Below are 14,218 nucleotides of genomic sequence, written 5' to 3'. Positions count from 1 at the left end.
TGCAGACCTGTAACAGGCATAGCCTGAGGCTAACAAAGCGGGGGTTTAGGCCCCAAAAGGCACAGGACTGACCCCAAGGACTGGGCGGCTTGGTGGGCCATCTGTGAGTCAACCCGCCCAGGGGATTGTTAGCACAGCAGATTCTCCCAGCGCTTTCAGGGAGCGCGGGCACGCCCGCCCGCCATCCTAGTCACCTGGCGGACCCAATTAACAGTCGTAGCCCTAGGGGAACTTTGTTCGGACCTTGGCCTCCCAGGCTTTTGCCTAGACTCAGGGACTGGGCGGCCAGGCTAACCTTGTGTTCGACAGCCCGGTTGGCGGATCGGCTGCCCAGCGGAGTGAGCAGAACACAGGGGAGATCACAGCAGCATACACCATCGGCACTCCCTGGGGGTGCACACGGGCTCCATCTGCTCCACAGACACAATCTGGGGCAAGGCCTCAGGCAGAAGCCCTCAGCTCTACTCCCTCCGCTTCCGGATCCAGATCAGCCTGGGCGGCAGCACCACATCTCCAAGTCCTGCAAGTGGCTAGCTGGGCTTCCGGGAGGCCAGCTGGGAGAAGTCAGTGTGCTCCAGTGAATCCAGCGGGCCCCAGCGGGAGCCTTTGGGTGCCTGCTTTGGAATCTGAACAGCCTGGGCAGCAGCACCCTGTCTACAAGCAGTGCAGGAGGTAAGCTGTGCACCAGAGGCCAACTAGGAAGGGGCTGCTTCCACTGGTGAGTTCAGCACTGACAAGACAAACTAACACCAGTGAGAACTAGATGGCAAAAGGCAAACGCAGGAACGTCACTAACAGAAATCAAGGCAATATGGCAACATCTGAATCCAATTCTCCTCTACCAACATGTCCTGGATACCCCATCACACCAGTAAAACAAGATTTGGATTTAAAATCACTGGTCATGATGCTGGTACAGGAACACATGAAGGACATACTTAAAGAAATTCAGGAGAAAATGGATCAAAAGTTAGAAGCCCTTGCAAGGGAAACACAAAAATCATTGAAAGAAATCCAGGAGAATACAAAAGCCAACAAGGAGGAAATGCAAAAAACACTTAAAGAAATACAGGGGAACTTTGGTCAACAGGCTGAGGTCATGAAAGACAAAACACAAAAATCTCTTAAAGAAATACAGGAGAACTTTGGTCAACAGGCTGAGCTCATGAAAGAGGAAACACAAAAATCTCTTAAAGAATTACAGGAAAACACAAACATGCAAGTGAAGGAGCTAAGCAAAACCATCCAGGATCTAAAATCAGAAGTAGAAACAACTAAGAAAACTCAAAGGGAGACAACTTTGGAGATAGAAAGCCTTGGGAAGAAATCGGGGGACAGAGTTGTAAATATCAACAACAGAATACAAAAGGTAGAAGAAAGAATCTCAGATGCTGAAGATTCCATAGAAACCATGGACTCAACAGTTAAAGAAAATGCAAAATGCAAAAAGCTTGTAACCCAAAATATCCAGGAAATCCAGGACACAATGAGACCAAACCTAAGGATTATAGGCATAGATGAGAGTGAAGATTTACAACTTAAAGGGCCAGCAAATATCTTCAATAAAATTATGGAAGAAAACTTCCCTAACCTAAAGAGAGAGATGCCCATGAATATACAAGAAGCCTACAGAACTCCAAACAGACTGGACCAGAACAGAAATACTTCCCGTCACATAATAATCAAAACACCAAATGTTCTAAACAAAGAAAGAATACTAAAGGCAGTAAGAGAAAAAGGCCAAGTAACATATAAAGGAAGACCTATCAGAATCACAGCAGACTTTTCACCTGAGACTATGAAGGCTAGAAGGTCCTGGGCAGATCTCATGCAGACTCTAAGAGAACACAAATGCCAACCAAAACTACTATATCCAGCAAAACTCTCAATCACCATAGATGGAGAAACTAAGATATTTCATGACAAAACCAAGTTTACCCAATATCTATCCACAAACCCGGCCCTAAAAAGGATAATAGGAGGACAACACCAATACAAGGAGGGAAACTTCACCCTGGAAAAAGCAAGATAGTAACCTTTCATCAAACCCAAAAGAAGTTAAGCATTCAAATTTAAAAAATAACGTCAAAAATGATAGGAAGTAACAATCACTATTCCTTAATATCTCTTAACATCAATGGACTTAATGCCCCAATAAAAAGACACAGACTAACTGACTGGATACGTAAACAGGACCCTACATTTTGCTGCTTACAGGAAACACACCTCAGGGTCAAAGACAAACACTACCTCAGAGTAAAAGGCTGGAAGACAATTTTACAAGCAAATGGTCTCAGGAAACAAGCTGGAGTAGCCATTTTAATATCAGATAAAATTGACTTTCAACCCAAAGTCATCAAAAGGGACCCTGAGGGACACTTCTTGCTGGTCAAAGGAAAAATACAAAAAGAAGAACTGTCAATCCTGAACATCTATGCCCCAAATGCAAGGGCACCCTCTTTCGTAAAAGAAACTTTATTAAAACTAAAAGCACACATTGCACCTAACACAATAATTGTGGGTGACTTCAACACTGCACTTTCCTCAATGGACCGATCAGGAAAACAGAAACTAAACAGGGATACAATGAAACTAATTGAAGCTTTGGACCAACTAGATTTAACAGGTATATATAGAACATTCTATCCTAAAACAAAAGAATATACCTTTTTCTCAGCACCTCATGGTACCTTCTCCAAAATCGACCATATAATTGGTCACAAGACAGACATCAACAAATATAAGAAGATAGAACTAATCCCATGCCTCCTATCTGATCACTATGGAGTAAAAGTGGTTTTCAATAGCAACAGAAACAGCACAAAACCCACATACACGTGAAAACTGAACAATACTCTACTCAATGATACCTTGGTCAAGGAAGAAATAAAGAAAGAAATTAAAGACTTTTTAGAACATAATGAAAATGAAAACACAACATACCCAAATCTATGGGACACAATGAAAGCAGTGCTAAGAGGAAAACTCATAGCCCTGAGTGCCTCCAAAAAGAAAATGGAGAGAGCATACATTACCAGCTTAATGACACACCTGAAAGCCCTACAACAAAAAGAAGCTATTTCGCCCAGGAGGAGTAGAAGGCAGGAAATCATCAAACTCAGGGCTGAAATCAATCAAGTAGAAACAAAGAGAACCATACAAAAAATCAACAAAACCAGGAGCTGGTTCTTTGAGAAAATCAACAAGATAGATAAACCCTTAGCCAGACTGACCAAAGGGCACAGAGAAAGTATCCAAATTAACAAACTTAGAAATGAAAAGGGAGATATAACAACGGAAACTGAGGAAATCCAAAAAATCATCAGATCCTACTACAAGAGCCTGTACTCAACACAACTGGAGAATCTGGAGGAAATGAACAATTTCCTTGACAGATACCAAATACCAAAATTAAATCAGGACCAACTAGACCATCTAAACAGTCCCATAATGCCTAAAGAAATAGAAGGAGTCATAGAAAGTCTTCCAACCAAAAAAAGCACAGGACCAGATGGCTTCAGTGCAGAATTCTACCAGACCTTCAAAGAAGAGTTAACACCAATACTCTTCAAACTATTCCACAAAATAGAAACAGAAGGAACACTACCCAATTCCTTCTACGAAGCCACAATTACGCTGATACCAAAGCCACAAAAAGATCCAACAAAGAAAGAGAACTTCAGACCAATTTCCCTTATGAACATCGATGCAAAAATACTCAATAAAATTCTTGCCAACCGAATCCAAGAACACATCAAAACGATCATCCACCATGATCAAGTAGGCATTATCCCGGGAATGCAGGGTTGGTTCAATATACGGAAATCCATCAATACAATCCACTACATAAACAAACTCAAAGAACAAAACCACATGGTCATTTCATTGGATGCTGAAAAAGCATTTGACAAAATTCAGCATCCCTTCATGCTTAAAGTCTTGGAGAGAACAGGAATTCAAGGCCCATACCTAAACATAGTAAAAGCAATATACAGCAAACCGGTAGCCAGCATCAAACTAAATGGAGAGAAACTTGAAGCAATCCCACTGAAATCAGGGACCAGACAAGGCTGCCCCCTTTCTCCTTATCTTTTCAATATTGTACTTGAGGTACTAGCTCGGGCAATTCGACAACATAAGGAGGTCAAAGGGATACAAATTGGAAAGGAAGAAATCAAACTATCATTATTTGCAGATGACATGATCGTCTACCTAAGTGACCCAAAGAACTCCACTAGAGAGCTCCTACAGCTGATAAACAACTTCAGCAAAGTGGCAGGTTATAAAATCAACTCCAGCAAATCAGTGGCCTTCCTATACTCAAAGGATAAGCAGGCTGAGAAAGAAATTAGGGAAATGACCCCCTTCACAATAGCCACAAACAGTATAAAGTATTTTGGGGTGACTCTTACCAAACATGCGAAAGATCTGTATGACAAGAACTTCAAGACTCTGAAGAAGGAAATGGAAGAAGACCTCAAAAAATGGGAAAACCTCCCATGCTCATGGATCGGTAGAATCAATATAGTTAAAATGGCCATTTTGCCTAAAGCACTATACAGATTCAATGCAATACCCATCAAAATCCCAACTCAATTCTTCACAGAGTTAGAAAGAGCAATTATCAAATTCATCTGGAACAACAAAAAACCCAGGATAGCTAAAACTATTCTCAGCAACAAAAGAAAATCTGGGGGAATCAGTATCCCTGACCTCAAGCAATACTACAGAGCAATAGTGTTAAAAACTGCATGGTATTGGTACAGTGACAGGCAGGAGGATCAATGGAACAGGATTGAAGATCCAGAAATGAACCCACACACCTATGGCCACTTGATCCTCGACAAAGAGGCTGAAAACATCCAATGGAAAAAAGATAGCCTTTTCAACAAATGGTGCTGGTTCAACTGGAGGTCAGCATGCAGAAGAATGCGAATTGATCCATTCTTGTCTCCTTGTACTAAGCTCAAATCCAAATGGATCAAGGACCTCAACATAAAGCCAGACACTCTGAAGCTAATAGAAAAGAGACTGGGGAAGCCCCTTGAGGACATCGGTACAGGGAGAAAGTTTCTGAACAGAACACCAATAGCGTATGCTCTAAGAGCAAGAATTGACAAATGGGACCTCATAAAATTACAAAGTTTCTGTAAGGCAAAGGACACCATCAAGAGGACAAATCGGCAACCAACAAATTGGGAAAAGATCTTCACCAATCCTACATCAGATAGAGGGCTAATATCCAATATAAATAAAGAACTCAAGAAGTTAGACTCCAGAAAACCAAACAACCCTATTAAAAAATGGGGTATAAAGTTAAACAAAGAATTCTCACCTGAAGAACTTCGGATGGCGGAGAAGCATCTTAAAAAATGCTCAACTTCATTAGCCATTAGGGAAATGCAAATCAAAACAACCCTAAGATTTCATCTTACACCAGTCAGAATGGCTAAGATTAAAAATTCAGGAGACAGCAGGTGTTGGAGAGGGTGTGGAGAAAGAGGAACACTCCTCCACTGCTGGTGGGGTTGCAAATTGGTACAACCACTCTGGAAATCAGTCTGGCGGTTCCTCCGAAAACTGGGCACCTCACTTCCAGAAGATCCTGCTATACCACTCCTGGGCATATACCCAGAAGACTCCCCACCATGTAATAAGGATACATGCTCTACTATGTTCATAGCAGCCCTATTTATAATTGCCAGATGCTGGAAAGAACCCAGGTATCCCTCTACAGAAGAGTGGATGCAAAAAATGTGGTATATCTACACAATGGAGTACTATTCAGCCATTAGAAACAATGAATTCATGAAATTCTCAGGCAAATGGATGGAGCTAGAGAATATCATACTAAGTGAGGTAACCCAGACTCAAAAGGTGAATCATGGTATGCACTCACTATTAAGTGGATATTAACCTAGAAAACTGGAATACCCAAAACATAATCCACACATCAAATGAGGTACAAGAAGAAAGGAGGAGTGGCCCCTGGTTCTGGAAAGACTCAGTGAAACAGTATTCAGCAAAACCAGAACGGGGAAGTGGGAAGGGGTGGGTGGGAGGACAGGGGCAGAGAAGGGGGCTTACGGGACTTTCGGGGAGTGGGGGGGGGGCTAGAAAAGGGGAAGTCATTTGAAATGTAAATAAATTATATTGAATAAAAAAAAGAAATGAAAAGGGAGATATAACAACAGAAAATGAGGAAATTCAAAAAATTATCAGAAAAAAAAAAAAGAGAGAGAGAGAGTTTCCAATGAATATACAAGAAGCCTACAGAACTTCAAACAGACTGGACCTGAGCAGAAATACTTCCCGTCACATAATAATCAAAACCCCAATTGCACTAAACAAAGAAAGAATATTAAAGGCAGCAAGAGAAAAAGGCCAAGTAACATATAAAGGAAGACCTATCAGAATCACACCAGACTTCTCACCAGAGACCATGAAAGCTAGAAGATCCTGGGCAGATCTCATGCAGACTCTAAGAGAACACAAATGTCAGCCAAGACTACTACAAGCTTTTTGCATTTTGCATTTTCTTTGACTGTTGTGTCAATGGTTTCTATGGTATCTTCAGCATCTGAGATTCTTTCTTCCATCTCTTGTATTCTGTTGTTGATATTTGCATCTATGGCCCCTGATTTCTTCTCAAAGTTTTCTATCTCCAAAGTTGTCTCCCTTTGTGATTTCTTAGTTGTTTCTACTTCTGATTTTAGATCCTGGATGGTTTTGCTTACCTCCTTCACTTGCTTGTTTGTGTTTTCCTATAATTCTTTAAGAGATTTTTGTGTTTCCTCTTTCATGACTTCTGCTGTTTGACTCACTTTCTCCTACACTTCTTTACATTGTGTGTGTGTGTGTGTGTGTGTGTGTTTCTTCTTTATTGGCTTCTATCTCTTGAGCCTTATTCTCCTAAATTTCTTTAAGTGATTTTTGTGTTTCCATTATACGGGTTTCTAGCTTATTCATGTTCCCCTGTATTTCTTTAAGAGATTCATTTATGTCCTTTTTGTGTTCTTCTAGCAGCATCATGAACAGTTTTAAATCCAAATCTTGTTTTTCTGGTGTGTTTGTGTACTCAGGACTTGCTAATGTTGGAGAGTTTGGTTCAGACGCTGCCATATTGCTTATATTTCTGTTAGTAGTGTTCCTGAGTTTGCCCTTTGCCATCTTGTTATTTCTGGCATTAGTTAGTCTTGTCTCTGGCTGGTATTTGTGCCTCCTGTGAGGCTATAGGGCTATTTCTGCAACACTGGATGGCTGGGTTTCCCCTGTTACAGATTGCTAATGTGCTGCCCTCCTCTTGGGGGCCCTTGCAGCCCTAATGTGCCTTGCCCCAGGTTATCTGTGTGAACCAGGCGGTGCCTGTTTTTTTCTTCAGTGATTGCTAATGGTCTATGCTGTGGGACCTTTTCTGAGTGCTGGTCACTCTGCTGGGCAGCCTATCTAGTTTCCCTAGGGCTATGACTGTTAATTGGTCCTGTCAGGTGGCCAGGGTGGTGGAGTGTGTGTGCACTCCCTGAAAGTACAGGGAGAGTCTGCTAGGCTAACAACCTCCTGGCCCATTGGCACACAGATGGCCCACTGAGCAGCCCAGGGCCTGGGGTCAGTCCAAGGCCTGTCCGTCTTAGACCCCTGCTGTGTTAGCCTTGGGCTATGACTCTTAGCTGACTTTGCCTGCTAGAACTCTCTGGCTTCCCAGAGTCAAAATGGTGGCACGTGCACTGGGCCAGGCAAACAACCTCCTGGCCAGGTTTGCACACTGATGGCCTCCTGAATAGCCCTGGGCCTGGGTGCAGGCCAACACCCATCCCGCGATGTTGGCCTTGGGTTATATTTGCATACCTCAGTCTGTCTGATTTCTCTGGCACAGGAGATCCAAGATAGTGGAGAGACTCTCGTAACTGACTGGCAGGAGGCAGAGTTCTGATGTTGCATATGTGGGGTGAAAGGTGCTGTAAATCTGCCACTGCCTGCAGCCCAGCTGGCCAGCGAAGGTCAGTGGTAGCGGGCGCAAGGCCTGCCTGGACCCTGTCACCTTGTTTCCACTGCTGATAGCCCTTCCACTGGACCAGCTGCCGCCACCACCACTGCTGCCGCCGCTGCCGCTGTTGCTGTTGCTGCTGCTGCTGCCCGTAGTTCTGCTTTCAATGTATCCCAGAGATTTTGTATTACTATGCTGTCATTTTAATTATTTCTAGAAAAAAGTTTCATCTTGTTCTTAATTTCTTATTCTACCCACTCATCATGCAGTAATGAGTTTTTTAATTTCCATGAGTTAGTGTATTATAAGAGGTTATTTTGCTATCCATTATAATTTTTCTTTCATTGTGGACAGTTAGAATGAAGAAGAGGTTTCAAGTTTTTTGTTTTTATTGAATATTGTCTACATTTACATTGCCAATGGTAAAACTTTTCCCAATTTCCCCCCCTCCCCAAAGATCCCCAATCCCTCCTCCCACCCCCTGCCTCCACATATATGCCCCTCCACCTGACCAACTCCCACCTTCCCCACTTTGATTTCTCTTTCTTGGGGCCTCTATTGAGCCTTTACCTGACCAAGGACCACTCCTCCCATTGATGCCCAACAAGGCTTTCCTCTGCCACATTTTTGGCTGAAACCATGTGCACCTCTGGGTTGAAGGTTTACTCCCTGGGAGTCCTGTGGCATCTGGGTGGCCGAAATCATTGTTCTTCCCATGGGGCTGTAAACCTCTTCAGTTCCTCTGGACCACCCTCCAGCTCCTCCACTAGGGACCTCATGCCCAGTCCAACAGTTGGCTCCAAAATTCTTTCTCTGTATTTATAAGGCTCTGGCAGGGCCCCTCCAGAGACAACCATGGCATACTCCTTTTGGAATACACTTCTTGTCGTCCATAGTAGAGTCTGGGTTTGGTGACTGTTTATAGGGTGAATCCCCAGGTAGGGCAGTTTCTGGGTAGCCTTTACTTCAGTCTCTGCTTCACACATTGTCTCCCTTATTGCTCCTATGAGTAATAGGAGGACATACCCCAGGACTTTGTTTACTTTAAAAAATCTTCCATTTTTAATAGAATTATTTTGTTCTCTGGGGTCTAAATTCATGAGTTCTTTGTTTATATTAGATATTAACCCTCTATCAGCTGTAGGATTGGTAAAGATTTTTTCTCAGTCTGTTGGTTGCCATTTTATCCTATTGACAGTTTCCTTTGCCTTACAGAAGCTATGCAACTTAATGAAGTTACCTTTGTCAATTCTTGATCTTAGAGCATAAGCTATTGGTGTTCTGTTCAGGAAATTTTCCCCTATGCCCATGTATTCAAGGCTCTTCACTACTTTCCTTTCTATTTGTTTCAGTATATGTGGTTTTATGTGGAAATTCTTGATTCACTTGGACTTGAGTTTTATGCAAGGTGATAAGAATATCCATTCTTATTTGCATTCTTCTGCATGTTAATCTCTAGCCAGTGGAACCAGCACCATTTGTTGAAAAGGCAGTCTCATCTCCACTGGATGGTTTTAGCTCCTTTGTCAAAGATCAAGTGACCATAGTTGTGTGGGTTCAATTCTATTCCATTGATATACCTGACTGTACCAATACCATTAAGCTTTTAATCACCATTTTTCTGTAGTACTGCTTGATGTACAGGATACTGATTTCCCCCAAAAGTTCTTTTATTTTTGATAATAGTTTTCGTTATCCAGGATTTTTTTTTTTATTATTCTGGATGAATTTGGAAATTGTTCTTTCTAACTCAATGAAGAATTGAGTTGGAATTTTGATGAGGAATGCATTGAATCTATAAATGTATTTCTGCAAGATGGCAATTTTTACTATATTAATCCTACCAATGGGAGATCTTTCCATCTTCTGATATCTTTTTTGATTTCTTTTTTCAGAGATTTGAAGCTCTTTTCATGCAGATCTTTCACTTGCTTAGTTAGAATCAAAGCAATGTATTTTACATTATTTGTGACAATTGTGAAGGGGGTTATTTCTATAATTTCTTTCTCAGCCTCTTTATTCTTTGAGTAGAGGAAGGTCTCTGATTTGCTTGAATTAATTTTATATCAAGCCACATTACTGAAGTTGTTTATAAGGTTTAGGAGTTCTCTGGTGGAATTTTGGGGTCACTTAAGCACACTATCATATCATCTGCAAATAGTGATATTTTGATTTCTTTCTTTCCAATTTTTATCCCTTTGACCTCCTCAGAACCAAATAGCCCTATTAAAAATGGGGTACAGAGCCTAACAAAGAATTCTCAACTGAGGATTACAAAGTAGCTGAGAAGCACCTAAAGAAATGTTCAACATCCTTAGTCATCAGGGAAATGCAAATCAAAATAACCCTGAGATTCCACCTCACACTAGTCAGAATAGCTAAGATCAAAATCTTAGGTGACAACAGATGCTAGCAAGGATGTGGAGAAAGAGGAACATTCCTCCACTGTTGGTGGGATTGCAAGCTGGTATGGTAACTCTGAAAATCACATTGGTGGTTCCTCAGATAATTGGATATGGTAAAACCTGAGGATATAGCTCTACCACTCCTGGGTATATACCCAGAGGATGCTCCAACATGTGATAAGGACACATGCTCCACTATGTTCATAGCAGCCTTATTTATAATAGCTAGAAGCTGGAAATAACCCATATGTCTCTCAACAGAAGAACGGATATAGCATATGTGGTAAATTTACACAATGGAATATTTCTTAGCTATTAAAACAAAGAATTCATGAAATTCTTAGGCAAATGGGTGGAACTAGAAAATATCATCCTGAGTGAGGTAACCCAATCACAAAAAAACACACATGGTATGTACTCACTGATAAATGGATAATAGCCCCAAAGCTTGGAATACCCAAGATACAATTCACAGACCATATGAAGCTCGAGAAAAAGGAATACCAAAATGTGGATACTTTGGCTCTTCTTAGGAGGAGGATCAAAATATGTATGGGATAAGATACAGAGACAAAATGTGGAGCAGAGACTGAAGGAAAGGCCATCCAAAGACTGCTCTACATGGAGATCCAGTCCATATACAGTTGTGGTTGCCAAAAAAATGCTTGCTGACAGGAGTCTGATATAGCTGTCTCGTGAAAGGCTCTGCCAGTGCCTAAGAAATGAAGAAATGGATGCTCACAGCCAACCATTGGACTGAGTACAGGGTCCCCAGTGGAGGAGCTAGAGAAAGGACCCAAGGAGCTGAAAGGCTTTTCAGTCCTGTAAGAGGAACAACAATATGAACCATCCAGGATCCCAAGAGCTCCCAGGGACTAAACCACCAACCATAGAGTATGCATGGAGGGATGCATGGCTCCAGCTGCATATGGAGCAGAGGATGGCCTTGTCAGGCATCAATGAGACAAGAGGCCCTTGGTCCTGTGAAGGCTGGAGGCTCCAGTATAAGGGAATGCCAAGACAGTGAAGCGGGAGTGGGTGTAAAAGTGAGCAGGGGGAAGTGTGAAATGATAGGAAGTTTTCAGAGGGGAAATGAGGAAAGGGGATAACATAAGAAATGTAAATAAAGAAAATATCTAGTAAAAAAATAAAGAACATCTTCCATCTTACCTTCACTAATAATGGAATATGTTTTCTTTGGTTTTGTTAGGATATTCGATAGACATCTACTAAGTACATTTGATATATTATGTCATGATATCAATTAATTCTGGTGTTTCTGTTTATTTTTGGTTGTTTGGATGACCTATCCAGATAATTATAGAAATTACTATTACTAGATTGTTGTTAATCTGCATTTTTATTTTTTTAAATAAAATTAAATGCAGTGAACTTTGGTGCATGTAATGTTTCTGATACTAGTGTCTTCTTGTTTAACTGCTCCCTTGATCAGAATAGAGTGCCCTGTTTCATTTGATTAGTTTTAGTTTGAAGTCTGTTTTGTCAGATATATGTATTGCATGCCTTGCTAACTCTGAGTTACCAACAATATATTGGTGTTTCATTACGGAAGAAAATACAAGAATTTACTCAGAAGTCACTTAAACAAGAATGAGTCCAAATTTGATTTTTTTTTTTTTTTAGGTTATGTTCCCTGTGTCTTCTCTCCTCTGTCTGTGTGATGACTCTGAATCTGTGCCTATCTAAAGTTGCTTTTTGATTCTGTATGGATCTGTTCTCTGACTATTTGCTTGCGACTGTGGGTATCTTCATTCTAATGTATGTTTGAAGGGTCTGTGTGTTTGTCCTATAACTGTGTATGAATAGTAGTTATCACTCTGTGTGTGACTGTGAGTGTATCTTGGGGTCTATCCATAAAACATGGTTTAACTTTGTGTTGAACAGTACAGAAAGCATCATATGAAGGAAGGGATGAGCTAATATACTGAACTTTTAATAAAATTTTACAAGGGGTTAAATGAATGGCTAAAATGGATCCCATCTGATCCAGATTAAAAAAAAACAATATTATCAACAAATGTCTATAAATAATTGTTTTTGAACCATTAGGGCAAATTCTAGGAAGATGTTTTCAACTTCTGAATTTGCAGCTTTCAGCAAATGAAACATATATATTATCTGGATCAGAGGCATAAAAGTATATTTAATGTAAATTGAAGCTATGAATTAGGTTAGGTTTTAAGAGATGGTCACATGGAAAATTCAAGGCAAGTAATTTTGATTAAGTTGGTTAAGGCAGGCTAAACAGTCTGCCTGAATACAAATATCAGTCTTATTTCTCAAGCTGCATCATTAACTATGGGTATGAGGTCCGGCGTAGTTTTACTGTTTTTGATGGAGGATAAATGTAGCATTTATGGAGTCAGATATTAAGGTTTGTAAGGTTTACACTGTTTAAATATAGATTTTATTTTGGTTTGGTTTTATGTGACTAGAGATTTGGGAAATAAAGGACAGAGCACAAATTTGATCATTTGACATACTGGGGATAATACAGTAACCTGGGTAGGGATACCCTCTTATCTTTGCCTGGTTATTAAACTTGCAAAATGCCCACTGGGGCAAGATTCCTATTGAAGTAGAATTAATACAGAAGAAAGATCATGGATGATTTTTTGGGCAGCAATCCTTCCTACATGTAAGTTAGTGACCACCCAGTGTCCCTTGCTTCATCAGAAGCCTCCTTAGGGCATTTTTCACCTCTGCATTCCTCAAGGTGTAGATCAAAGGATTTAACATTGGTTCAATAATAGTAAAGGACACAGCCATTATCTTGTCTACTGGGTAAGTGACCACAGGTCTGACATACAAAAAAATACAGGGCACAAAGAACAACACAACCACTGTAAAGTGAGAAGTACATGTCGAGAGAGCTTTGTGCCTTCCTTCAGAGCTACAGGACTTTAGGGAGCAGAGGATAACGATGTAGGAAGCAGTTAGAATAAGGAAAATGGCTGTACACATCACTCCACTGTTGAGAATGACTAAGAGACCAAGAATGTAAGTGTCCATGCAGGCCAGTTTCAACAGTGGAAATAAATCACACATAAAATGATCTATGATATTGGGGCCACAGAAGGGTATTTGATACATGAAGAGAATCTGAATGGTTGAATGTGCAAATCCACCTATCCAGCTCCACCCCACCATCAGGTAGCACACTCGAGGACTCATGATGGTCATGTAATGTAGAGGTTTACAGATGGCCACATAGCGGTCATAGGCCATCACAATGAGAAGAATTATGACAACACCACCAAAGAAGTGATCCACAAAGAGCTGAGCCATGCAGCCTTCCAAAGAGATGGAGATGTTCTCAGAGAATGAGTCCACAATCAACTTGGGGGTAATAACAGAAGAATAAATTACCTCCATGAGGGATAGTGACTTCAAGAAGAAATACATAGGTGATCTCAGACCAGGGCTTCTGGTGATTGTTACCACAATCAGTATGTTTCCCAACATTGTAGCCACATACATGATTAGGAAAAAAGATGAGAATATTTTCCTGAGCTCTATACTTTTTGTAATTCCCAAAAGAATGAATTCAGTCACATTGTTTGACTTCTTCATTTGATGTGAGCAGAGGAAAACGTGGAACTGTGTACTGGAAATGCTGCAAAATAAATTTAATCCAAAAACTTGTAATACATAAACATTTCCATTTGTTCATTTTCTGGTATTATTGTGTTCTTAGAGTTTCGTAGTTGAAGAACCACAGACAAAAGCTCTTGACTTATCAAAGACCACTTATCAAAGACCAAATTCTTCAAATAAATCGTTCTAAATGGAATCATTAATATTACCA

At 40.7% G+C, this 14,218-nt stretch overlaps 1 protein-coding gene across 1 annotated transcript; it reads right to left on the bottom strand.

Moving 5' to 3' along the window:
* Positions 1-13,053: 13,053 nt before the first annotated feature.
* LOC127684840 (olfactory receptor 4C6-like) lies at positions 13,054-13,983 on the bottom strand. The gene has a single exon (XM_052181652.1). The coding sequence runs from the start codon at positions 13,981-13,983 to the stop codon at positions 13,054-13,056; it is 930 nt and encodes a 309-aa protein (XP_052037612.1).
* Positions 13,984-14,218: the final 235 nt, after the last annotated feature.

This window comes from Apodemus sylvaticus, chromosome 5 (assembly GCF_947179515.1).
Source record: "Apodemus sylvaticus chromosome 5, mApoSyl1.1, whole genome shotgun sequence".
In the NCBI taxonomy this organism is placed as follows: Eukaryota; Metazoa; Chordata; class Mammalia; order Rodentia; family Muridae; genus Apodemus; species Apodemus sylvaticus.
This window is presented reverse-complemented; position numbering and strand designations above follow the sequence as displayed.